Source organism: Akebia trifoliata, chromosome 1 (assembly GCF_017979445.1).
Source record: "Akebia trifoliata isolate Shusen 1 chromosome 1, ASM1797944v1, whole genome shotgun sequence".
NCBI classification, from domain to species: Eukaryota; Viridiplantae; Streptophyta; class Magnoliopsida; order Ranunculales; family Lardizabalaceae; genus Akebia; species Akebia trifoliata.
This window is the reverse complement of record NC_141375.1, coordinates 28304637-28328792: the sequence shown is the minus strand read 5'-3', so window position 1 is coordinate 28328792 and position 24156 is coordinate 28304637. Positions and strand designations below refer to the sequence as shown.

The following is a 24156-nucleotide window of genomic DNA, read 5'->3' as shown; positions in this document are numbered from 1 at the left end:
TTCGCTGGCTAACGGATTGGCGAACTGTTTGGCAAACATTTTCGGACCGTTAGATATAACGTGATTCAACGGACATGATTGAATCTCAGCGCTATTTAACTTAAACGATATAACTTATATATATTACAGCGCCATCCCTGTAAATTTAGTTAATTAGTACGAAGTCCCTCTTCTCTTTAAACCCGACAGAAACTAACAGAGAGTTCTCTTCGATCTCTCAATCCCTTTTCCCTTTTCTCTTCGAACTTCATCGCAGCCGAAACCCTCTCTCTCACTCTCTCATTCTCTCATTCGCTCACTCCCTTACTCTCTCATTCTCTCTCGTTTAAACCCGATCGAACGAAATAACAAAGAGTTCTGTCAAACCCTCTCTCTCACTCTTTCATTCTCTCTCGCCCTTTTCGTCGCGCTGCAACTACCTCGCCCTCGCACGAACGGCTTTCGCTGCAAAATTCCTCTCTTCTGTCGCTGCAACTCTCGCTCACGTGTGCTGCAGCTCCCTCTCGACGAAGACAGGTACTCTCTGAATTTTCAATACTTTCTTGAATGCTAATGTGGGTTTTTCTTATATTATTGATTCAAATTAAGAACTTCATTGAAATTACATCTGGTTTCTTGGTAGAAAATGGTTTTGATTCTATTTTAGTTCAACCTATTGAGCGATTTTTTTTGAGTTTGTAGAAGTGGTTTTGATTCTATTTTAGTAAGAATTATTTGAAATAAACATCTCTCTGTTGAGAAGATTGTAGTTCTAGTGTTTAAATTAAATCCTTAATTGTTATCCATGTGAAATCCCATTTTAAAATTCTCTAAATGCTTAACTTTGTGGAGAACCATTGATTTTTTTTTTTTTTTTTTTTTGAGTTTGTATCAGTTGTTTGATTCACTTTGTAAATTTCTCTAAAATATCTGTTAATTATGCAACGAAAATTTAAACTAAATTGATGTACAAATTAAATTACCAAACAACATACCAGAAGGAGACTCATCATGCCAGAGTTGACAGCATTGTGGAAGTTAAATTTTGTTTGTGAAAATTCTGAATTTGTTGGGTAGCTAAGAAATAGGTGTAACATTTTGCAACCATATCCTCCAAGTTCCATGGAAAATTGTCACCTTTCAAAGCCTTGACTCATACTTCAACAGTTGGCTGGTTTGAAGATTTGTTTAACTATTGGTATTGCATCTCTACTGCAGGTATGGTTTGCAGTTACAGCCTAGTGGAGTCTGGTTTTGTGTTCATCACTATAACATACTTCATTGAATTCTTGGATGGTACACTGCTAAATACTGCACGACTTACGAACAATAAGCTTGATAATGGAACTGGTGGGGATGGAGGAGACTGGACAACTTCAATTATTCTCTTTGGCTTGTGGGTTGCACTAATGTACTATGTTTTTATGCTCACACCCAACCAAACTCCGGTACGCCCCTTTGCTTTAAAAATTTGGATGAAATATATACTTTCTCTATCTGTTTGTTGGTTTAATTGTTGTGGTGTTGTTGGTTGATTAGTTTAATTTCTTCTTTAATCATCTTGTTGTGTGTCTCATTGCTTCATTGTCTCTGATGAAAAAACTACAAAAAAAAAAAAAAAAAAAAAAAAAACAGTCCAGTTCATTCACTAGCATTTTTGTGGAATTGGCATTGTTTTATTTGGTTTGACTAATTTACTTTCTGTTTTTATTCTTTTTGTTCCTCCTGACTTTCAATAATTTTTTAAAATAGTAAATGTTGAAAGATACTAGAAGTGGGAAATATTTAGCTTTTTTTTTTTTTTTTTTAAATCATAATTTGCAGCCATCAAGTGGTGATTTTTTTTTTTTTTATTATTAGTAAGCTGGACTTGAACCCATGGTTTTAAAATCTCGCCCGAGACCGAGATGACTTGTCCGATGCATCTCGGTATCGTCCACCAACGAGGATAGACAAGTCAAACGTGTCGGAAGAGATTTAAAACTGTGGTTCATTTTTCTCATTGTTGAACGAGGTGGCTTAAACGTATCGGAAAACTCGTCCAAGATGATTCAGTGTCATTCATGGACGAGATGAGACGTGAAAATGAGTTTTAAAACCATTCTTGAACTGAGGACCTCAAAGTTGCATTGCAATATGTCAACCACTGTGCTATCATCCAAGACCATCAATTGGTGAATGATTCCCTCTGCGTTACAAGTGAGAGTTTTATGGAATGCTATGTGTAGATTGTACTAGAGCTGAACTATTGATCATTCCCACAATATAATCTCAAATTGCTCTTTGTCTCACTTTTTTCTTGTTTTATTTTATATATGTTAACTTTGGAACTTTCTCCAGTCTAGGGACATGTATTTCTTGGAAAAACTCCTTAATTTGAAGGGTGATGATGGGTTTAGAATGAATGAGGTGCTTGTGTCACTGTGGTACATCATGGGTTTGTGGCCCCTTGTGTATAGCATGCTTCTGCTTCCAAGTGGTAGAAGGTGACAATCAACACTTAGTCAAAGACAAGAACTGCTTGAGTGTAAGGTAACATCTTGCGAAACTTCACCAACAGACTACAACCTATCTTTGGCTCGCTTGTTTATCCAAAATAGGGAAGTGCAACAATATTACTATATGAGATAATGGCTATTGTATAATGGTAGCCAAAGTAATGAGAAGAATGTTACAAAGGAAAATGGAGTGGTGAGGATTTCTCTTTGCTTCTATTATTGGGTACCTCACTGTTGGTATCAATGTTACCTAAATAACAACATATTTTCTTACCCTTATCCATATCGACTACTTCAATTTAAAGTGTGCTTGTCTTTTACACCTTATATTGGTTCCATATCCTTTCTGTTTTTCGGTAAAAAATTCTTTGGCTTCCATTGTCTTTTGAAATTTTTATTTTTCCTAAATGAATTATGTTTTACATCTTTTTGATGAATTATTATATTGGCTGATGAGAGATTTGTCTGAGTTTTGGTTCTTAAAGACCAAAGTAATATCTGTGCCTGGAACACGACATAGTTTTTCTAATACTTTATATACAATTTTCAAGTCCTCCAAAATTTCTCAAATCATTTTAGAGAACCTGCGTTTGAGAGTTCATTCTGTGATGCAGGATCTAAATGCTTCTAATGTGGAGAAAAATACACCTCTTCATTGGGCTTGCCTCAATGGGCATATCGAGGTGATAGTCCTGCTTCCCTACTTGTGGTTGTAAATTTGATCCCTCATGCAAATTTAGTGATAGATGTTCTCTCAGGTGGTTAAGAATTTGATTCTGGCAGGAGCGAATGTTACCATTCTAAGTTGGTATGTAATTTCCACCCTGAAAACAAATTCTGAAGCCATTATTAGTGTATTAAAGATGCTCTTTGTTTAATCTTTAATGCTTGTGATGTTGGGTGTTGGTTAGCTATGAGTGGACACCAATGGATGAAGTAGTGAGCCAAGGGAAGATGGAGGTGATCGATGCAATCAATGCGGCTGTGACACAACTGGAACTTAATATCGTTAGGGTCTCCTAACACTATAAGGAATCCACATCTTCAGCTGTCTTATGATGTTAGCTTCTGCATTAGGAATGTTGGTGAAATCTATAGGCTAAATATGTGCAATTTTGGCATCTAGTCAATTTACATTACATGTAGAAAGGGTAATAGTTTTAAATTCTGTATGAGTGTTTAAATAGATGTAATCGTGGAATCATGATGGGAGTTTGTTTTGAGGCTGCTGCAATGTTATAAGATCAAATTTCATAATTAACTATTGAGTTATGAAAATCCGTAGAAATTTTAAATCTTAGCAGCTTTCTGATCTTGAAAATCTTTCATGATCCATGTTGATAAAAAATATGTTTTATAGAGAAATGATAGTTATAAATGTAACCATTGCAACATTGAGCAACAATAGTGTAATACTAGCAAAACCTTAAAAGGTTGCATGAATATTGGTCACTGAATCCTTCAAAGTGCAATTATATCCTCATTCTTTGAAAAAAGAAAGATCTATAGCCAAACTTACTTTTACTTACAACACACCAATCCTTTTGAAATCGAGTAGTAGTTTACATAAGTATATGGGTGTGTTATAAGTAAAAGTTGGCATGTTACTAGCAATTCTCTAAAAATATACAAAAGATTTGTTGATAAAAGCATAATCAATTGTAAATATCATAGTGCCATTTCAAAATTTAATTTCTTTTAATTCGATCAAATAAGGAAAAAAAATGTTCTTTTTTATTTATTTATTCTCCATTTCAATATTACAATTATACAAGTATAAATTTTGAAAAGGGACTTCTAATGTGAAAGTGAAAACAATGAAGATATTACAACTATACAAGCATAAATTAAATTTTGATTCTAAGAAGGGACTTGTAATGTGAAGGTGAAAGTGAAAACAATGAAGATTTAAGTGGACCACAGATCAAATTGAAAGAAATTAAAATAGATCTAAGTCTCCAAAATTTTGAGTATGTCATTCACCATTATTCACTGTCTTCACAAATATCCGAAATTTTGAGTATGAGATTCTCCATCATTCACTTGTCTTCACGAATAGACGGACCATTCGTGGACTGGGTCGTATTTTGTGTACTTGAAAAATTTTATGAAGGTGAGGGAGAATTTTGTTATAAAAAGTTGAGTAAATATTAGCCAAAGGAATTCATAAATTGCTAATGAGAAGAACAAATAAAAGAAAGGAATTTGCAAATCTGCTATCTTTGGAACTAACAGTCAGTTCAATCAAGGAATTCATCAACTATGGAAATGCACAACAGCACAGCACAGCACTGGAGGAAAATGGAGAAAAGAAAATTGACATTTGAGTATAATTATTTATTGGATCTCAAAACATTTGACCATTTTACCTTCACTCAGGGAAATGAAACAAAATACAAACCACTTTCTTCGCCCCCCCCCCCCCCCCAACAAATCGAAAAAAACAAAAAACAAATGCGTTTTGCAATCACAAACAACGAAAATTATTCCATAAAACACAGCATCCTTCGGTCACAACTCCCAATCTACTCATCGACAGCCAGAGGAACTGAAAGTGCCTAAAATAAGATGATTTCACACAAAAAAGAAATAATCAGCTGAAATAAAGTTAAAAATAACAAACCATTTGAGAGAAAATAACACCCCGTATTGGAGACTCCCAACACTACTTTATTTTTAAAATCAAAGTTTTGGGCATTGGGGATGAGCAAAGGAGCTTACCAACTTATGATACTTTAGGGCATAAAACATCTCGAGATAGCGCTTGGTCTCACCACATTCAAGGTTGGATACGTGCTTCCAAAAGCTATAAACCCCAGACAGTGTCATCAACCTCTGAGAGTAGATTTGCCATGTGAACCTGTGAAATAGGAGAGGAACAAATGTAAAACTTCAGACAATGAGAGAGTGAGAGAGTGAGAGTGAGAGAATGAGAGAGTGAGAGAGAGAGAGAGAGAATGAGAGAGAGGGTTTCGGCTGCGATGAAGTTCGAAGAGAAAAGGGAAAAGGGATTTGAGAGATCGAAGAGAACTCTGTATTAGTTTCTGTCGGGTTTAAAGAGAAGAGGGACTTCGTACTAATTAACTAAATTTACAGGGATGGCGCTGTAATATATATAAGTTATATCGTTTAAGTTAAATAGCGCTGAGATTCAATCGTGTCCGTTGAATCACGTTATATCTAACGGTCCGAAAATGTTTGCCAAACAGTTCGCCAATCCGTTAGCCAGCGAACGCCCCCCATATATATATATATATATATGGTAGCGATCCATGGCCAACAGTTTGGCAAACATTTTGGCAAACACATTTTTCAAAACATGGTTAGAGGTCTTGGAATGGGCTGATTTTTGGTGAGGATGATCTCTACGGTGAGGAGATCATCCTCACCAAAAATCAGCTCATTCCAAAACTTCTAACCCCATCAAAATGGTTTACAAAAAATGGACGGTTCACGATTTTTCAACTGTAAATGGGACTAGAAGTTTTGGAATGAGCTGATTTTTGGTGAGGATGATCTCCTCACCGTAGAGATCATCCTCACCAAAAATCAGCCCATTCCAAGATCTCTAACCCATTTTGACAAAAGTGTTGCCAAAATGCCAACTTGGCCACGGATATACCCTATATATATATATATATATGGATATGTTCAGCAACAAACATTTTAGCAAACATTTTGACAAAAATTTTTCAAAACATGGGTTAGAGGTTTTGGAATGAGCTGATTTTTGGTGAGGATGATCTCTACGGTGAGGAGATCATCATCACCAAAAATCAGCCCATTCCAAAACTTCTAACCCCATAAAAAATGATTTACAAAAAATGGACGGTCCACGATTTTTCAACTTGTAAACTGGGGCTAGAAGTTTTGGAATGGGCTGATTTTTGGTGAGGATGATCTCCTCACCGTAGAGATCATCCTCACCAAAAATCAACCCATTCCAAAACCTCTAACCCATGTTTTGAAAAATGCTTTGCCAAAATGTTTACCAAAAGGTTTGTTGCTGAACGGGACCCATATATATATTTGAATATGAGATTTTCCACAAATCTATAGGGACGTGGTGTTGCTATGTTGGATGACCAATTTGAAATTCTATATGGGTCTTGTTGATATTTTTCACACAAACTAAAAGATAATAGAAGGGGATGTCAAGTCTTGTACAAAAGGGTAATTTTCAAGTAAAGAACAAGATCTGTCTTTTGTAATGCATGCCAAGAACTTCAAATCTGTACAATACGGTGATAAGAAAATATATATAGGAGTTTATAAAAGTGAAATGCATATATGGGGCCATGGGTGTGCAATTGCCTTAAGGTCTTAAATATCATAACAAGAAAGTATATATTGATAGGAACTTGAGGAAAATTGTGGCTCATGTCGTGTTAAGATTGTCACCCCTAGTTTTACATGACCCTAATCATAATTGTAAACAAATATTGAGTTGTCTTTATAAGTGTTGTAATAATTTGAGCTGAATATTTATAAGGTTTGAATGGTGTGTTTTTATTTATAATTGGAGTGTGATAAATAATTTAAGAAAATGGAGTGCAAGAAGGAAAAGTTTGGGTGCCAATAGCAGTTCTCTTTTATAGTTTAAAATTTTAAAATTACGTGTATCACTCAAAGATTTTTTTAGTAACAAATTTGACTAAGTAAGGTTCCACTACTACAAGAGTATTTTTTTTTTTTCCAAATAAAAATGCAAGAAAAGCTTGGTTGGTAAATCTCTCCTTTTTATTTTCAGCTAAAATGCTATGGAGAGCATCACAATATTATCTGAATTTAACTGGGTGGAAAATCAATATCAATCAGTGGGTCTAATCTACATGAATTACTTGAGAATATGGCATTTGGAACGTACTTCTGGAGCTCCTCCATCAAATATTTTGGTAATACACACCTGGGCAGAACCATTAAAGGACCTACAAAAGTCAAAAGTAGAAAAGATATGCCCGAGTGATGCAACTGCTTATCGAGGAAAGAAAGGATAAAAGAGAATGGTATATTTGGCATACCTACCCATGAATAATAGAAAACAACTGTGTTCTTTTAATCGTAGATGGGCTACAATTATTTCCCAAGCTTTCCAAATTGCAATCTGCATCCCAATCAATAAAATTATCATTTTAATGCAACAAAACATCCAAAAAAAATTATGGAAAAGAATCTTATTTAGAGGGTCTGGTCTCTCACCTGAGACTTGAGAAAGAATTGAAGGATGTCTTACATGGTCGAGATTCCAAATGCCCCATCAAGACAAACAAAGAAGGAACTACCTCCACATAGAAGAACAACTCAATTAATGAAATGGATTATAGAGTACCTGTAGTCCAACTGCACATGCCTAAGAGGAATTATGTGTGTACACCTTGTTCCTGTTGGAGTCACAGATGCTGCAATTTGCGATTATGGTCCAAACATTCTACAAAATAGACTTTTGTCTCCCCATCCAATTTAAGAAAGGATATGCAAATCTTGTGCCATCTTATGCAAACCAATTAAGGGGGGCTCTAACATGTCAAAATCAGTACATCAAATGAATCATATGATCAATTATTCAATGATGTCGCATGTATTCTACCCCTTCTCTTTGTTTTCTAATCATATCTTCTAATGTATCCATATGAGATGATTAAATTGGTCTGAGGTAGTGATGGTACAATTGCATCATGAACAAGAACTGTAAATGTTGTCTCCAAGAAACAGAGAAAAAATAACGACATGACCCACTTGTATTATTTGACAGGTGAAAGGACTTCTGAAAGAGAACAAGTTGGAAATGTTGGTTGATCCAGATCTTAAGAATAACTATGTTGAGGCTGAAGTGGAGCAGCTGATCCAGGTTGCATTGCTCTGCACACAGAGCTCCCCAGCGGATCGGCCCAAGATGTCAGAAGTGTTGAAAATGCTTGAAGGTGAGGGGTTGGTGGAGAAATGGGAGGAGTGGGAAAAGCTAGAGGTTGTTCGCCAAGAGGTCGACCTTGAACCTCAATGGACCTCTGAATGGGTTGTGGACTCCACCCAAAACCTCCATCCTAATGAATTGTCCGGCCCAAGATGACATTGTCATGATAAGAAAATTTTACCCCTTAATCTTCATATTTATGTATTTGTTTCTTTGATCGCCCGCCTTATTAGTACATGAAGGTTTGTGTGGTCCGTTGAAGCGCGGCCAAGAAAAAGCTCCAACATATGTAATGTTTATCTCCTGCAATGGTCTGTATTCTTAACAGAGCTGTGCCTTACAGTAAAAATTTATGAGATAGCTACTAATACCTTGTTTTCTCTCAAAGTTAAAAAAAAATAATTATCACAATGCTATCAAGGTAAAATTTATATAACCATCTCAGATTATCACTAATCAAGTTGATAAAGAATGTCTACTGGTTACTAAAAGAAGTAAGGTAATCCCATGCTCATATGTGATCTGATTTGATTGAATTTGGGACCCAATACTTCTTTGTTGATTCTATGAGGTCATAAAATATGCGTTTAATCTTACTTTAACATGAAAGCAATTCGGAAGTCTAATTTTCATGACCTTGGCCAGTTTGGAGACCTTACCAACCAAGCATGGTGAACCTAGCCACTCTAGTACCCCTTGCAAGAAGTGATCATTGTTAATGCACGCAAGGAGAATACATGTCATGACGAGAAGAATCATTCTGGTATGTACAAAGATTTTGCCACCTTATTCTTTACTCAAATCCATTTCCCCAACAACAAGGGATCAGTTAGCTAGAGTATATATAGACATAAAAGAAATAAAAGACATCAGACCTGAAACTAATCTCCACCAAATTGGAAAACATGTCCTAATAGTTATTTATATTAAAAAAAATATTTTGAAGCAATATTTCTAAGAAATTACAAGGGATCTACAGGTTGCAAAGAAGGGCTCATAGTTCCTATAGGAATATAACATTTATTGTTAGTTCTGTAATATGTGATGCACACGACATTCAGTCCTAGTTATCATTCCAATGGCATGCCACACATTAAAGTCGGAGGTCCTTCCCTAGATAATTGTATTTTGCCCTTTCCTTCTACTTGCTTCATTGAAAGTTAACAAAGTAATACACCAGATTCTTTTATCATTGTTTGGGTCAACCCATGGCACAACATAATGGTCAAAATTTGGGAGATAAAACATGTAGGTTATATATGAAAAGCAGGTACTTTATTTTTTCAGAATAAAAGTTTCTAGATCCAACACCATTTTACAAGTTATATTGGTTAATAATATAAACTAAATATTTTGACTATTGCATGATCTCTGACATCGCAAATATTTGTACCATCAAATATTCTACATATTCAATTCTTGTTCAACTAATGGGCCAGATTAAGAAAGACTGCATTTGACTGTGGTGTATAATGAACCTGTTTTGGAGGATATTCTCTCTTCTCATTCACCTAAAATTTCAGTTGAAAAAACTGATCTGGATTAAATCGCAATCTAGAAAAAATTTCTTCAAAGCAAGTCTTCTGTATGCTTTAATTCGGCTCTAAACCTTGCCTTCATTGAATAAAAATGCTTTGGAGATAGGTTAGCTTTGCCAAGTAAGACTTGTAAACTAACAAGGGACACTCCCTTTGAAAAAATATTTATGATTTAGAATTCCAAATCAGCAATCTTGATGATTAATAGAGGTAGAATAACCAAATAACACAGAGCACATAAAAAGCATAGGCACATAATAGTTAAAAAAATTATAAACTAATTTGAAGGCAAAATCTTTCGGCAATGCTCTAAAAGTTTAAACACGCAACCAATTTAATACGACCATCAAGATGAACCACAAAATAAATAATTAGAGGAGTTATGCTATTCTATAAAATGTAGTTTCCTCTTTGCAATTTAGAAGTTGGCTTCCCTTCAGCCTATTAAAATATAGGATTCCAGTGAAATTGAGTCTTCAATTTCACTTGCTTCAATGATTTTCAATCAACTTTTGGGGGTTCCATAATAAAAATTAAAGGTGACTTTTCTAGTGTCATTGTGTGACTTTCAAGGAAGATGTTGGAGGGGGGATGTCTGAGTTTTGATTATTTTAGATGAGAATTTCTGTGAATTGCTTATTTGATAAACCCACACTCCAAACATATGCTAGAGATTAAAAGAACTGGGAATTGGCAAAAACAAACAAAGTATAAGATCATAGAGGTTGTGTTCATTTTAGTTGATTGGAGGACGTGCCTCCATACCACAACCATCAACCTTGTTTGTCTTTTCAGTCCCTAATGGGCATATCTATATATCTATATTCAAAAATAGTACATTCATACTATTTCGCAAATCGTATGAGAGAAAATGGATTCATTGTATATTTTTAAAGCTTAATTATTTTTTCTAAGTCAAATACTCTTATAAAGAACACGTGGAGATGAGTTAGGAGATTGTTCTTTTTGTATGAAAAATCGCCTCACCGCAGATATCATTATCACAAGAAATCAGTCGTTCTTGAAATTTTTAGCTCTATCAACTTTAGCTCCAAGATAATAACAATAAAAAATGGATGGTATGTGTCTAACCTACTTCATCTCCATATGGCCCCTATGATCATATGCAGCATATTATATATGATCATGACAGTTAAACATACAGAAATTAGATGTCAAAATTCACATATTCTCATTAATATCATTGTCAAAAAAATCAGTCCATGTTGAAACTTCCACACTTATCAAAACATGGCATTCTTAATGACAAAAATAGATTATTTTATAATTGTTCAACTTGTATATCACTTTTAGTAAGATTAGGAATATTAGAATTGGTAGATTTTTAGTGGTGGTCTCTGCTACCTACCGATGTGTAAGTTGTTTGTGCATGCATGTGTCGAAGATTCTACAATAACAACAGGGATGCCATGAATTAAATATATGTATGTTGCATTGTGGTATTTATCAATTTTAGTTTTCATTTGTTTTATTGTTGAAGAGCGACAAAGTTATATAATGATTTAAATATTTGTGAACTATTGAGGCTTTATCTATTAGAATTAACGATGCAAAGTTGTCTTTCGACAGAGTGAAAAAAAGATAAGGATGTTAAATAGTGTAGAAAACAAGAAAGAAAAGCTATTGGAGGTAATAATATATTCAATTTTTTGTCTATTTTTTTTTCCTAAAGATATGTTTTTTATTTATTCATGGGTATTTAAATCACAACTAAAAGAAAGAAAAAGAAATAACTAAACATAGATAAGAATAATCCTAACTAAAAAATCTGATCTAATGATGTCTTGGCTACTTTAGAAAGAAAAATCTGATTGAGTGATGTCTTGGTTACTTCTCAATTGTCAATGTAATGGAGAGCCTCAAATAGGTCTCTTGCTACTTTACCATTTTAGGGTATATAGTGTAGTCACCATTATCAAAATTGATAAGTAGTTAGAAGTGTATAAAGATGTTGGAACTGAAAACTTATTTATTAATTGAGATTTTGTTAGGCAATGGTATTGTTGATCAGGTCAAGTTGATAAAAAAAAAAATTGCAGTTGAAATCGAAGATTTGGCAAGAAACGTATTCCTTACAAATTAAATATTTTTAACAAACAAAAAATAATTACACCCATAATGCAAAATTGACAAAAAGAACTAAGGAAACAATTATGAGTTCTCAACATATGCAAATCAGAAATTATAAAGAAAAAAAAATTTAGGAAAAAACATATCTCAGACATTTTATCAAACAGTTGGCATGCATATACTTAATTCTGAAAGAATTAAATATTCAAATGTTTAGTTAAACTAAAAAGATGGCCAGAAAAAAAGAAATTAGGAAACCCAAGAAAAACCTGATCACATATGCTAAAATTCCTATTTATATCACATAATTCAACAAGAAAAAACATTTTTGCGGTTGAAATCAAAGATTTGGCAAGAAACATATTCCTTACAAATTAATTATTTTTGACAAACAAAAAATAATGACACTCATAATGTAAAATTGACAAAAGGAAACAATAATGAGTTCTCGACATATGCAAATCAGAAATTATAAAGAAAAAAAAATTTAGGAAAAAAACATATCTCGGCCATTTTATCAGACAGTTGGCGTACATATACTTAATTATGAAAGAATTAAATATTCAAATTTTTAGTTAAACTAAAAAAAAACAAAAAAATAGAACTGGTGATTAAATTTCTCACCAAATAATTGGTGGCATGGGAGGATCGAAGTTGATTGATGTTGTGAGGATCGAAAAATCAATTGTTGATTGTTGATGAGGAGATTGGGTGAGAGAGAAGATTTGGTTCTTTAGCACTTTTGATGAGGAGATCTGATTTTTTAACTGAGTATATAGATTCGAAGCAACGTGAACTATCAAAACGGTTGCACTCAGAAGAGATGCAAAACGGTTGCAATCGAAAGAGTTGGAAAGAAACACATTCCTTGTGAGGAAGTGATGATGATGACGAGAATCACAGAGAAGACAATGGATTCGTCCATTAAGGGTTGGGAGAGAAGAAGATGAAGAGCTCCAAAGAGAAAGGGATGTTAGTAATAGTTAATTAATAAATCCTAATCAGGATGTCACTATTAGACAATGAATGCCTCTTTAACGTAGAGCGTTTTGTTATGGGTTTTTGTCCCACATCGACTGGGAGGAGATGTGAGATGGCATTTTGCTTTATAAAATGGAGCTCTGGTGAAAGTAGAAAAGTATCTTTGCGCTTGGGGCAATGACGCAGTCAGTGAGGTAATAACCGAGGCGCGTCAATTGCTGGTTGAAAACTATTTCCAAACCCCCTCTTTGGCCTTGGCTTGTCCTTGGCCACTGAGAATTTCTGGAAGGGTCCCCTCTAAAAGGGTAAGACCTTACAAAGACTAAATTTCAAATTCTTGGCCTACTGATCTACAAAAGGGTAAGACCTTACAAAGACTAAATTTCAATTTCTTGGCCTACTGATCTACAAATTATGGTGATAAGAGACGTACTTGTCAATTATAAGTGTTAAATCTCGAAATCGACCCTACAAAGACTATTTAAAATTTTCGTGATTCACGGTCTTTCAACTTATGGTGATAAGAGACATGTCAAGTCTAAGTGTTAAACCTTTTGACCATGGGGGTAATAAAACATGAATTTTGTTTTTTTGTGTGTGTAAGGATGATCACTATCATCCTCATTAAAATTAGATCATTCTGAAACTTCTAATCCCATTAAAATTGGTTTACAATTCTTGATTCGTCAAAAAGTCGTTCTTAATATCACTAATATAAAAAACTACTGCTGCAAAAAAGTTGGGATAAGTATTCTTGCAATTATGTGGCTCAGAATGGACCTATGGTTAAAAATGGACAAATCATCTCAAATCAGAATAGACATCCTCAAAATGAATAAAATGTGAGGATCTCTTTTGGATCTTCAAGAGATGGCCTTGTTTCATCCTAGCCTTGATAATTAATTAATTCTATTTTGTCAAAATGAGTTTAGGACTTGGTCCATTGAGATGAGTTGATGACAAGTTGGGATGAGTATTCTTGTGATTATGCGGCCTATAGCTAAAAATGGACAAATCAACTCCAATCAGAATAGACATCCCCAAAACCAATAGAATGTGATGATCTCTTTTGGATCTTAAATAGATGGCCTTGTGGTTTCATCCTAGGCTTCATAATTAATTAATTGGGAAGAGGTAGTGGATTGGGGTTGCGGCTAACTTCAAAGGGAACTTTGTTATCCAAGGGATTAAACAGGTTGTTTTTTACACATTCATCTATCACATTTTACAAGAGAGGTGCAATGTATTTATCAAAACAAGTTCAAGAGTCCATCTTTGGTGCTCCATAACATCTTTGAGGATATTTGTATAAACTTCAAAGATGAAATCAACAATGTTAATGACTCGGATCACAACTGGACCTTCATGCATGCTTGGGACGTTCAAGCACCCTCTCTCACAGAAAAAGAACCTTTTCTTCTTGAAAAAAGCTTCAGACTGGGTGGTGTGATCTAAATGTTGATGGTGCTCTTTCCCCCTTGAGAGGTGGTTATAGAGCTATTATTAGGGACAATGAGGGTACTATGATAAGTGTTTTTACTGGAATGGACTCCTCTAAATCAGTCTTACATGTCTACTTACCACCCATCAGTACTCTCGTATTGAAGTTCAGTCTGATTCACTTGTTGTTGTTTGCATCCTTAACAATGTTTAGAATCCCCCTTGGCATGTTCACCATCTGTGTTTGGCTATCTCAAGATTAATATTTTCCTTCCACGAAGTTGTTTTCTCCCACGTGTTCAAAGAAATTAATAGGACTGCTGACCTCCTTGTATCTATGCAATCTATTGTTGGATGCCATGTGCTGAACTGTAGCTCTATTCCTATTGATCTCTTGTCGATCCTTTATCAGAATTGTAGTGGTTCGTGATTCCTAAGGTTGTAGCTAGTTTGGGTCTACCTTAACCCAAATAATCTTCCAAAAAAAAAAACTTCCAACTTCCAAAAGTAAAATAAATCAACACTTTTTTTTTAATACTATGTGGAATTTATTCTTTTCAACGGGGAGTCCGTTTTCTCATAACCATATTCCCAAAGATTTTATATTCTCTTGAAAAACAAATTATGAGAGTATAACTTTAACATGGGAGATGAGATAGTTGGATTGTTCTGATGGTTGTCACTCGTCACCTTTGCTACATGAATCGATTTGCTACAAATATGGACCTAATCAATGGTTTTTGCTACAATCTTTTAAATGAAATATATAATCAATAATATATTTTAATCATAAGATTGATACTTATTTCTGTTTAAAATTTGTATAATATCTTTAAAGAATTGGTTTTTCATGACAAACAATAATGATTACTCAAAGCAATGTTTAAAATAAAAAAAAAATTAATCAAGCCCATGTGGTTCTTCTGTTAAAAATATGCTTATTTTTACCATTGATTGCTGTTATTTATTTTTATTTTTTAAACAAAAATTGTGTACCACTCTATATAAAATTTTAAGAGCTTCTATTAGCACAACAGCTTTTACATATAATACAATAATCTACACAGCTAATCCTTTAATCTCCATAGGATAGATGTGTTGTAAGTAAACTTTGGCGTGCCCTAAAGAAAGCTTCTATTTACACCAACTTTTGCTTATAATACATCAATCTAATTCATAAGGATTGGCATGTTGTAAGTAAATGTTGGTGTGCCAATAGAATCTCTCTAAAAAATATTTACATGAAAAATACTTTAGCATCCGTGCGTGCAATCCCTGCAACGATTTTAGCTACAACAACATCTGGATCTTCAACCTTCTTAAATTCTATAAGAACGATAATGCCCAAAGAACCTCTATTCCTCTCACCATCTTTATTATTTTTCTAGTTTTTATTTTCTTTCCTTTCATTTTGTAGATTCTTCAAAGAAATGGAGCCAATGAACATTGAGTTCAGATTGGTCTACGTGCACATCAACATTCCCCACCTCCAATCCTAGATGGATTGATTTTCTCTACTCTAACTAAAAAAATAGATTATTTTTTATTTTTAGGGCTAAACTAGACTTTAATTGAACGCACGACCTTAAAGTTGCTTTGCAATGTATCAAATCAATCAAACTATGATCTACGGGTCCAATTTCTAAATCCAAATCAAACCAACTGAGCTATGGGTCTAACTTCTAAGCTCAAATACCAATTGAGCATTTGGTCTAACGTCTAAGCCCAAATGAAAAAAAGATTATTATTATAATGCATCAGTAGTCGCTATGCCAAGTTTTAGGAATACACTAATACTATTCTAGCAGGATTTGAATTTAGGTCTTTAGTATCATCACCCAAAGATTTTACCAACTAAGCTAATTGACATAAAATAAAATAAAATAAGGAAAAAAAGATTAGTTTGATCACATTGATGACAACTTTAAGGTTATATGGGGAAAAAAATTTTACTCACCGAAATCTGGGATCCACCAATCACGTGTACCCACGTGTATTGAAAGGCATTTCTAATTTACAAAACTACCCTTGTTAGTCACAAAACTACCCCTTTATACTTGATGAGGCAAGTATTAAGGAGTCTATGAGCACTGTGAGTTTCGAAACTCAGAATTTTGGGTGATGTGTTTCTATGATGTTGGGAAAGAGATGGAGGAAAAAGTGGAAAAAAAACAAAATGAAGGGCTTCACAATGAAAAACAAAGAATGGTTATCCCAAGTCCCTACCCAACGACACCAATTTAATTTCATTATCATTTGCTTAAAATGTTCTTTAAAAAAAATTGTCCTACCAAAAAACCCCTAAAATGCTTGTTTTCAAGGTGTTTTAAATACATCTTAACATGTGTAATTACAGTACAAGTTAACAAAATCCCTTTATATAAAAGGACTTTTGTAGCCACTAGGTTGAGGTTCTCCATCAAAGAGACATGTTGAGATTAGAGGGAAAAAATCAATCTTCCTAGAGATCAGGATTGGCCTTCTAAGGAGTAGCACAATATTCTTTAGGGATACTTGGGAATCTGTAGCATCTCAACCATTTGTTTGGTGGAGAGCCTCGAGATTAGTATAACCTTCTTAGGGGTAAATACAATTTTCTTGAAAATCAGTAGCATCTCAACCCATCTATTTGATGGAGGTTAGTATTAGCAATCCAGTACCGCAGCCTCTGGATCGCATTGAAAAACTCAGATTCGAAAAAAAAAATCTTTTTTGGACTTGAATCAAGGTGTTGAAAATGGTTACTGAGAGCCAAAATTTACAATTATAATTCAACACTGAAAATAACATTTTAAGATTATTTTTACCCAATCCATATTTCTTTTTTTTTTTTTAAGTTCTTCAAATTTTGTCCTCTATATATCACTATGGCCTTTGATCATGTTTTTGGATGTCACGAGGAGGTGCAACCAGGCAACTTTCCTTGGTGAGGAAAGTGTTTTCTTTTTCCTTTCAAGCCGTGCTTATGGCTTTCAATGACCAGGCTGGGCCAAGCTTTTTAAGGCTAAAAAACTTGGCCCGAACACAATCCATCTAGATAGCGGGTTGGGCTTAATAAAAAAACCTAAGTCCAAGCCCGGTCCACCTAGCGGGCCGGGTCAATCCCATTTTAATTATTATTTTTTATTGTATCAATAGCATAAAAAAATTATTATGAGTATATTTTAACATAGTATAGTGGGCTGGTCCGCCCAACGGGCCTACATTAAAAACCAAAACTGGCCCTATAATAAAACGGGCTTAGCCCTGACGGATTACTAAATGAACTAAATTACTAAACTCAAACCCAGTCCATACCGAGCCGGGTCAGATCGGGCGAACCCTGGCTGTGTTACACTGCCTTCAGCAATGTGTTTGCACAGAACCATCGATTTTCCTCCATTGTACAACACTCAAATCTTGAGGACAAGCATCTTTGGTTTTATATGCACACAGTGCTGGCGCAAGTGTTATTTTCAAAGTCAGTTTAGCATTTTCCTTTGCCTAGTAGTCATGCTAATATAAGTAGACCATTGGACAATAAATGGGTAAAATAGGAAAAACAATAAAGTTGAAAGAGTGTTATAGAAAAAGTGGGGAGAAGAGGAAAAGGTAATAAATTTAGAAGGATATTATTAAAAAAGAGGGAAAAATATTAATATAATAAAGTTGGAGAGCGTTATTGAAAATGGTTAGAAGAGCAAAGATAATAAACTTGAAAGGGTATTATTGAAAAATAATATAAAAGTAAAGAGAATAAAGTTAAGTTGTCATCTCCCACACAAGTTAAATCTCAACTTGTGTACGTAGGGATAGAGGGAATGGGATTCACTATTGTGTTTTATTATATAGATGATGACTAATGTACACAAAGGAGTTACGTTTGATCACCCCACATATGCAATAATCACTCATTATGTGGTGTTGGTACCCTTCTTTCGTCGGTCCTCAAGTGTCATTTCTTGTGTCCTTCTATTTGCCCCCTCAAGTCACTCCTTCTAAGGTTAATTTGAACCCAAGATGTGATGAGATGATTTGATACGAAGTTCATGCTATAAATATGACCAATGCACTAAAAGCACCATGGTGCTAATGATGTGAAAAGTTAAATCCGCAATCAACCCCCAAAACAAGTGTCCTACGTCATCGTCCAATACAAGCTTAATTTAGAGGTAGAGCGCACTAAATACCAAAGCAATCCAAACGTAATTTAAAGTACCCTCTATCCGAAGCAAAGCAATGGGTGCCAAGAGCTTGATTGCTTCTATTCAAGTTAACGTCGGATGCTAAGAGCTTGATTGTAATTCTTTCTGTTGAGATCTGTTGTCTATTCTTGATCATGATGGTAGGGGTATGCCTTACCTGAGGTTGTAGTTGGTTTCGGTCTGCCTTAATTCCGATAAGCTTTAAAAAAAAAAAAAAAAATTAAGCTAAATGATTTGGTAAATAACCTCAAAAACAATTTCCCTTTTAATGAGGTTAAGGTACTTGGCAGATTCTTTATGAGTGTAAAAGATCATCTTCTTCTTCTTTTTTATAGCAAGTTGGGGCCACTTTTATTATTTCTTCTTACTTCTTGTCTTTGCTAGGTCTAACATAAATTAGAGCATATGTCCTTCAAAATCCAAATACACCTACCATTCTTACTTACAGATTATTAACATTAAAACCCATAGAATGATTTATATCACAATCAGAGAATTAAAAATAAAAAATAAAAAAATAAAATAAAAGATCTTTCCATGAAAAGAACAGAAGCCACACATTTCTTTTAACTCTAGATGATTCTTTCTTCGTGGGTGACTAAAATCCAACTGCTTGAAAACAGCATCTCTTCTTGTTGGGTAGGAAATAACTCGGGATAGGATTCACAATGACAAGCTTCCTACATTCAAAGCTTGTTGTGTGGGAGAAGAAAATTAGGCTCCAAGTTGGACAGTTTCCACCAAAAATAACTTCTATCGATCGTGTTGAAAGCGGTACAAGAGGTTTTGGGCAAGCCAAGAAGCTAGGCGATGGACATTGTGACTCATTTGGTTCTTCTGGTATCGCTAGAACTCCACAAGCTGTGGCATCTGAAGTCTCTTCACCAACACCACAAGTTAAGGTAAGTATTTACAACGAACCTTCTTTGAGACATTGTATGACATTGTAAGCTGTGGTCCACGTTATATGTAGGGAAATTAAAATTAGAAAGATACGTTCAACTGAACTTAATGGGAAATAAATATTTACAAAATGGGTAAATTGATTTCCGTTTGGATGTTTGCATGGTGTGGAAAACATGGGATATGAAGTGGTAGGTGTACTGATTTGGGTAACCTTTTATTGGAAGATCATTTATATTATGTTACTACAGAAGGGTATTATTGTCATGTTCTTGATTTTTTAAAGAGAACTTCTATTGCCACATCAGCTTTTACTTGTAAAACACCAAATGAGGAAATTAAACAATACATAACAGATAAGAATAAAGAGAGACAATTGTTACAACACATGAATTCTGTTGAAATTAAATGATTGTACGTTAATATCGACCCTCTACTCTTCTTACGTGGCATGCGCATAGAACGATAGATTTTTTCTTAGGGGTACACAACTGCACATCCCCACAACTGTGTATCCCGAGGAAAAAAATTATGTTTGTATGCCCATGTCATATTAGGAGAGTAGAGGTGGAGTATGTCAGAGGGGTAGTCAGAAAATCATGTCTCTTTATTTAAACATTATTTTAAAACGTGAGCGCATCCTCTCTAGTATAAGTTCCTTGTAGTGGATTTTAACGGTTGAGGGATCACCACGTCACAGAGTCACAAAAACCCATCCGTTAAAAAATTATAGGTTAAAGACTGTCCATTTTCAAAAACGTTCACCAGCTTAAAATGATTTTGTTTTTTTTTTCCTTAGATCTACCTAATGATCCTTACATGGCTGAAGTATTAATTTTTCTTTTAAATCTCTCTCTCTCTCTCTCTCTACAATTTAGGATTCATTGCAGGGAACTGCAAGGAAAGTGTACGGCAAAAGGATCGGCTCCTTTTTAAAACTAGCCAAGACAACTCAATTTAGTCTTATTTGACTCATCCATGTTTACTCGTGGTTGTGAACTTGACTAACTCGATGGAGTCAAATTTCGAGTTTTAAAATTATGATTTTAAGTTGTTTTGCTTAAGAACAACATTTTGAAGTTCAAACAACATGCCATTAAGGGATCAGAATAACCTCAATCTCTTCATATCATTTGGACCTCGTCATTTTATGCATCTAGTGAAAGTGCTTCTATAAAAACATGTTCTCTTTAAAACACTTTTTACAAGTGTTGTGGATACAAAATTGATTATTCGGTGACAGTGTCTAGGATGTGAGAAGGTGCCACTTAACTAAGTGGTAAAAGGCTTGACGAAAGTTGATCCCATGACCTAGGTTCAAATCCCGTTGAATTCATCTTCACCTCCATTAACCATTGACCCTTTGCTTGCCTAATAAAAAAATAAAAAAATGTCTTACATTTTAATAATTATATTAAAATTTTAGTCTTTCCACTCATATATTTAATAGGATTATTCTTTTTGCACCCATTTTCTTCTATGCATTCCACCCCAAAATGTGCTTCAGGTGGATGCAGTGAGAACAAATGGTGGGGTGCTATCTATTTAGAATCGTGTTGGACTAACATTGAAATGGACATCGTTTCACACATTGGTGTGAACAGAACCATAAATGCTTCTCACTCATATCTCAATGAAAAGCATCTATAGTTTTGTACACACATCCATGATAACAATGTGTGAAACGATGTCAATTTCAATGTGACTTCAGCATTTTCCATATATTTAATATCTTAGGGGCATTATGATGATATTTTAGTCATTAACAAAAAAAAAGAAAAGAAGATATTATCTTCAAAAAACAAAAAAATTTAGTTCTGTAAAATTTCAACAAACTTTGATGGTGAAAAGCTTTTGCTTTTGGACTATTTTCTACTTCTGGCTTTATGGATAATGAAGTGCCAGAGCCACCACCAAACAAAGGTCCCGACGCTGGTTTCATGTTTCCAGTATAGAGGTAGATGATGGAATCTTTGATATTTTTGGAACGTCTCATTAAAGCAAATGTATGTGCCACAGTAAATCTAGTTTTTTATTTAGCTATCGGACCAAGGTGGGTCCACTTTAGAGGTACAGGTCTCTGTCCTGAAGATAAGGGTATCTACCTGATGATGATTGCCTCCAACATTATAAAGCAATGTTGATTCAGCAAAGCTTAGCATCTCCATTGCTATTCTCACAAAGGAAACTCCCTAAGAGCTAAGACCATTTTCTTTCTTTCTTCAAAAAAATGCAGGCACCAACATTACTCACTCAGAAAGACAACATGTTGGCTAATTATGTCCCTGTATTTGTCATGTTACCAGTAAGTATCATTTCAACTTTGGAACATAAGCATTTAATATTTACTATATGCTAAGGTTGCTCATGAACATATATCATCAAATACTAATGTTGTCATGTTTTTTTTGTTTTGTTTTGGTTATGTAATTGGGTGTTGTGGAATAGTTGGGTGTGGTGACAGTTGATAATGTTTTCGAAAACAAAGACGAAATTGAGAAACAACTCAAGCAACTTAGAGGGGTAGATGTTGATGGGGTCATGGTGGATGTGTGGTGGGGTGTAATAGAAGCTAAGGGTCCTAAGCAATACGATTGGAGTGCTTACAGGGACTTATTTCAAGTAGTTCAAGAATGTGGGCTGAAATTACAAGTGATCATGTCGTTTCACCAATGTGGTGGAAATGTTGGAGATGTTGTTAACATCCCTTTACCTGCATGGGTCCTTGATATCGGAGAATCGAACCCTGATATTTTCTACACTAATCAGTCGAGTAACAGGAACAATGAGTATCTCACATGCGGAGTGGATAACAAACCATTCTTTGGTGGACGAACAGCCATCGAGGTTTTGATTCATTAATACCCATTCTTTCCATGTTTTATCTTATAATTTTATCTCAATTTTAAAGGTTTAAGTTTATTTATGTAGATATATAGTGACTATATGAAGAGCTTTAGAGAGAATATGTCAGATTTCTTGGATGCTGGTCTCATGACAGACATTGAAGTAGGGCTTGGTCCGGCTGGGGAGCTCAGATTTCCCTCTTATCCTCAAAATCAGGGATGGGTGTTTCCAGGAATTGGAGAATTTCAGGTGACAGACTCTACATGTCTAGATGACCACCACTAATTGCCTTGTTTAATGACCTTGAGTTCTTCCAAGGCTTTAAAAACAGGATTTTTAACCAAACATATTGACCATATTTACAGTGTTACGACAAGTATCTCAAAGCAGAATTCAAAGAGGCTGCGACACGTGAAGGCCACCCCGAATGGGATTTGCCTGATGATGCCGGAACTTATAATGACACACCCGACTCCACAGGGTTCTTCAAATCAAACAGGACATATATCACCGAGAAAGGAAAGTTCTTCCTAACATGGTATTCTAACAAGTTACTATTCCATGGTGATCAGATTCTCGACGAAGCCAATCAAGCCTTCCGAGGCTGTAAAGTCAAATTAGCAGCTAAAGTATGTCTCCCCAACATCACCTTGAATTTCATTCACCACTAATTATATTAAACAATAGAACCCTGATTTATCGTTAAACAGGTGTCGGGAATCCATTGGTGGTATAAGGTCGAGAACCACGCAGCAGAGCTTACTGCTGGATACTACAACCTGAATGAAAGAGATGGTTATCGACCCATAGCGAGGATGCTATCAAGACACTATGCAATTTTGAATTTCACTTGCATTGAGATGAGAAACTCTGAACAGAGTGCACAAGCTAAGAGTGCACCCGAGCAACTTGTTCAACAGGTAAAATCTCGGGAAATTAAAATGCTCGTCTGTGCACGCATATTGAACACGATAATGTATTGGATTTATCTGTGTGTCACAGGTCTTGAGTGGAGGTTGGAGAGAGAAAATAGAAGTTGCAGGTGAAAATGCCCTTTCGAGATATGATCGGACAGCTTATAATGAGATTCTAAGGAATGCAAGGCCAAATGGTGTCAACAGAAATGGTCCGCCAAAACTGCGGATGTATGCAATGACATATCTCAGGCTATCCGACGAACTACTTCAAAGCAAGAATTTGAAGATTTTTAAGACATTTGTGGGGAAAATGCATGCTGATCAGGTCGGACACATTAATAATAAAACAATGTGATATGTGCTTATATTCATAATTATATTAAATGTATAATTGGGATTTGTTAATTTCAGGATTACTGTCCAGATCCATACAAATACTACAACCCCATAGTTCTGATGGAGCGATCAAAACCAATGATTCCGATTGAGGATCTACTGGAGGCAACAGAACCGATGAAGCCATTCCCATTTAATCCAGCACCGGATATGAACGTTGGTGGCGCCTTGGCGAATTTGCTAGATGGTGTGACATCGAAGGTTACTTCCATCTTCAAGTGAAAACTAAGGCCAAGATTAGAAAAAAATTACGCTAGCCTAAGTGGTTTTGGACTCAATGAGCTTAAATAAAGTTGAATAGTTGAGAGTGATAAATAAATGTACCTTTATTTATGTAGGATAGTTTCAGCTATCTATCTACATTTTAAATAAGAGAGATGTGTTTCCCTACTTTTTGAATGTGCAAAATAAATAATTACTTACCCATGAATATTTAGATCTATGAGCTTGGACAGAAATTTGATTACTATG

The 24156-nt window shown here is 34.9% G+C and overlaps 3 protein-coding genes and 1 non-coding gene across 12 annotated transcripts; 3 read left to right on the top strand and 1 right to left on the bottom strand.

The window, feature by feature from the left end:
- The first annotated feature begins 1199 nt into the window (after nucleotides 1–1199).
- Nucleotides 1200–3787, top strand: LOC147411461 (uncharacterized). The gene is made up of 4 exons (XM_086432076.1): nucleotides 1200–1427; nucleotides 3092–3160; nucleotides 3236–3285; nucleotides 3389–3787. Exons 1-4 carry the CDS (start codon nucleotides 1200–1202, stop codon nucleotides 3498–3500), a joined length of 459 nt encoding a protein of 152 aa, XP_086288202.1. The 3' UTR covers nucleotides 3501–3787.
- Nucleotides 3788–4779: 992 nt separating this feature from the next.
- On the bottom strand, nucleotides 4780–13104 carry LOC147411460 (sucrose synthase-like). Of its 7 annotated transcripts, none has more exons than XR_015180137.1 (6): nucleotides 12642–13087; nucleotides 7677–8691; nucleotides 7503–7581; nucleotides 7345–7405; nucleotides 5199–5337; nucleotides 4780–5035 (listed from the first exon to the last, which is right to left on the bottom strand). XR_015180137.1 is itself a non-coding variant. In XM_086448906.1 (6 exons), exons 3-6 carry the CDS (start codon nucleotides 7504–7506, stop codon nucleotides 5003–5005), a joined length of 267 nt encoding a protein of 88 aa, XP_086305032.1. In that variant the 5' UTR covers nucleotides 7507–7581; nucleotides 7677–7755; nucleotides 12642–13104; the 3' UTR covers nucleotides 4780–5002. The 7 variants fall into 7 exon arrangements, 5 of the variants coding, with proteins under 5 accessions (XP_086305032.1, XP_086305028.1, XP_086305024.1 ...); XM_086448906.1 differs by having other exon boundaries at nucleotides 7319–7405; nucleotides 7499–7581; nucleotides 7677–7755; nucleotides 12642–13104; XM_086448902.1 differs by lacking the exon at nucleotides 12642–13087 and having other exon boundaries at nucleotides 7319–7405; nucleotides 7499–7581; nucleotides 7677–7755; nucleotides 7852–12635.
- Nucleotides 13105–13157: 53 nt separating this feature from the next.
- Nucleotides 13158–13311, top strand: LOC147411459 (U4 spliceosomal RNA). The gene has a single exon (XR_015182802.1). It is a non-coding gene; the product is annotated as a U4 spliceosomal RNA (small nuclear RNA).
- Nucleotides 13312–19235: 5924 nt separating this feature from the next.
- On the top strand, nucleotides 19236–24057 carry LOC147411458 (beta-amylase-like). Of its 3 annotated transcripts, none has more exons than XM_086448873.1 (8): nucleotides 19236–19524; nucleotides 21762–21830; nucleotides 21974–22372; nucleotides 22457–22621; nucleotides 22738–23001; nucleotides 23083–23292; nucleotides 23375–23614; nucleotides 23701–24057. In XM_086448873.1, the coding sequence occupies exons 1-8, from the start codon at nucleotides 19291–19293 to the stop codon at nucleotides 23905–23907; spliced, it is 1788 nt and encodes a 595-aa protein (XP_086304999.1). In that variant the 5' UTR covers nucleotides 19236–19290; the 3' UTR covers nucleotides 23908–24057. The 3 variants fall into 3 exon arrangements, with proteins under 3 accessions (XP_086304999.1, XP_086305008.1, XP_086305004.1); XM_086448882.1 differs by having other exon boundaries at nucleotides 19304–19524; nucleotides 22306–22372; XM_086448878.1 differs by lacking the exon at nucleotides 19236–19524 and having other exon boundaries at nucleotides 21679–21830.
- Nucleotides 24058–24156: the final 99 nt, after the last annotated feature.

Coding starts and splice junctions, on each gene's coding strand:
- LOC147411458 (XM_086448873.1), top strand. CDS start 19,291: ATGACAAGCTTCCTACATTCAAAGCTTGTTGTGTGGGAGAAGAAAATT. Junction 23,293..23,374: donor CCGAGCAACTTGTTCAACAG/GTAAAATCTCGG, acceptor TGTGTGTCACAG/GTCTTGAGTGGAGGTTGGAG. Junction 23,615..23,700: donor GGAAAATGCATGCTGATCAG/GTCGGACACATT, acceptor TGTTAATTTCAG/GATTACTGTCCAGATCCATA.
- LOC147411461 (XM_086432076.1), top strand. CDS start 1,200: ATGGTTTGCAGTTACAGCCTAGTGGAGTCTGGTTTTGTGTTCATCACT. Junction 3,161..3,235: donor GCCTCAATGGGCATATCGAG/GTGATAGTCCTG, acceptor ATGTTCTCTCAG/GTGGTTAAGAATTTGATTCT. Junction 3,286..3,388: donor AATGTTACCATTCTAAGTTG/GTATGTAATTTC, acceptor GGTGTTGGTTAG/CTATGAGTGGACACCAATGG.
- LOC147411460 (XM_086448894.1), bottom strand. CDS start 7,626: ATGTTTTGTTGCATTAAAATGATAATTTTATTGATTGGGATGCAGATT. Junction 7,406..7,502: donor TTGTTTTCTATTATTCATGG/GTAGGTATGCCA, acceptor TGACTTTTGTAG/GTCCTTTAATGGTTCTGCCC. Junction 5,338..7,344: donor TTGATGGAGGAGCTCCAGAA/GTACGTTCCAAA, acceptor CCTATTTCACAG/GTTCACATGGCAAATCTACT.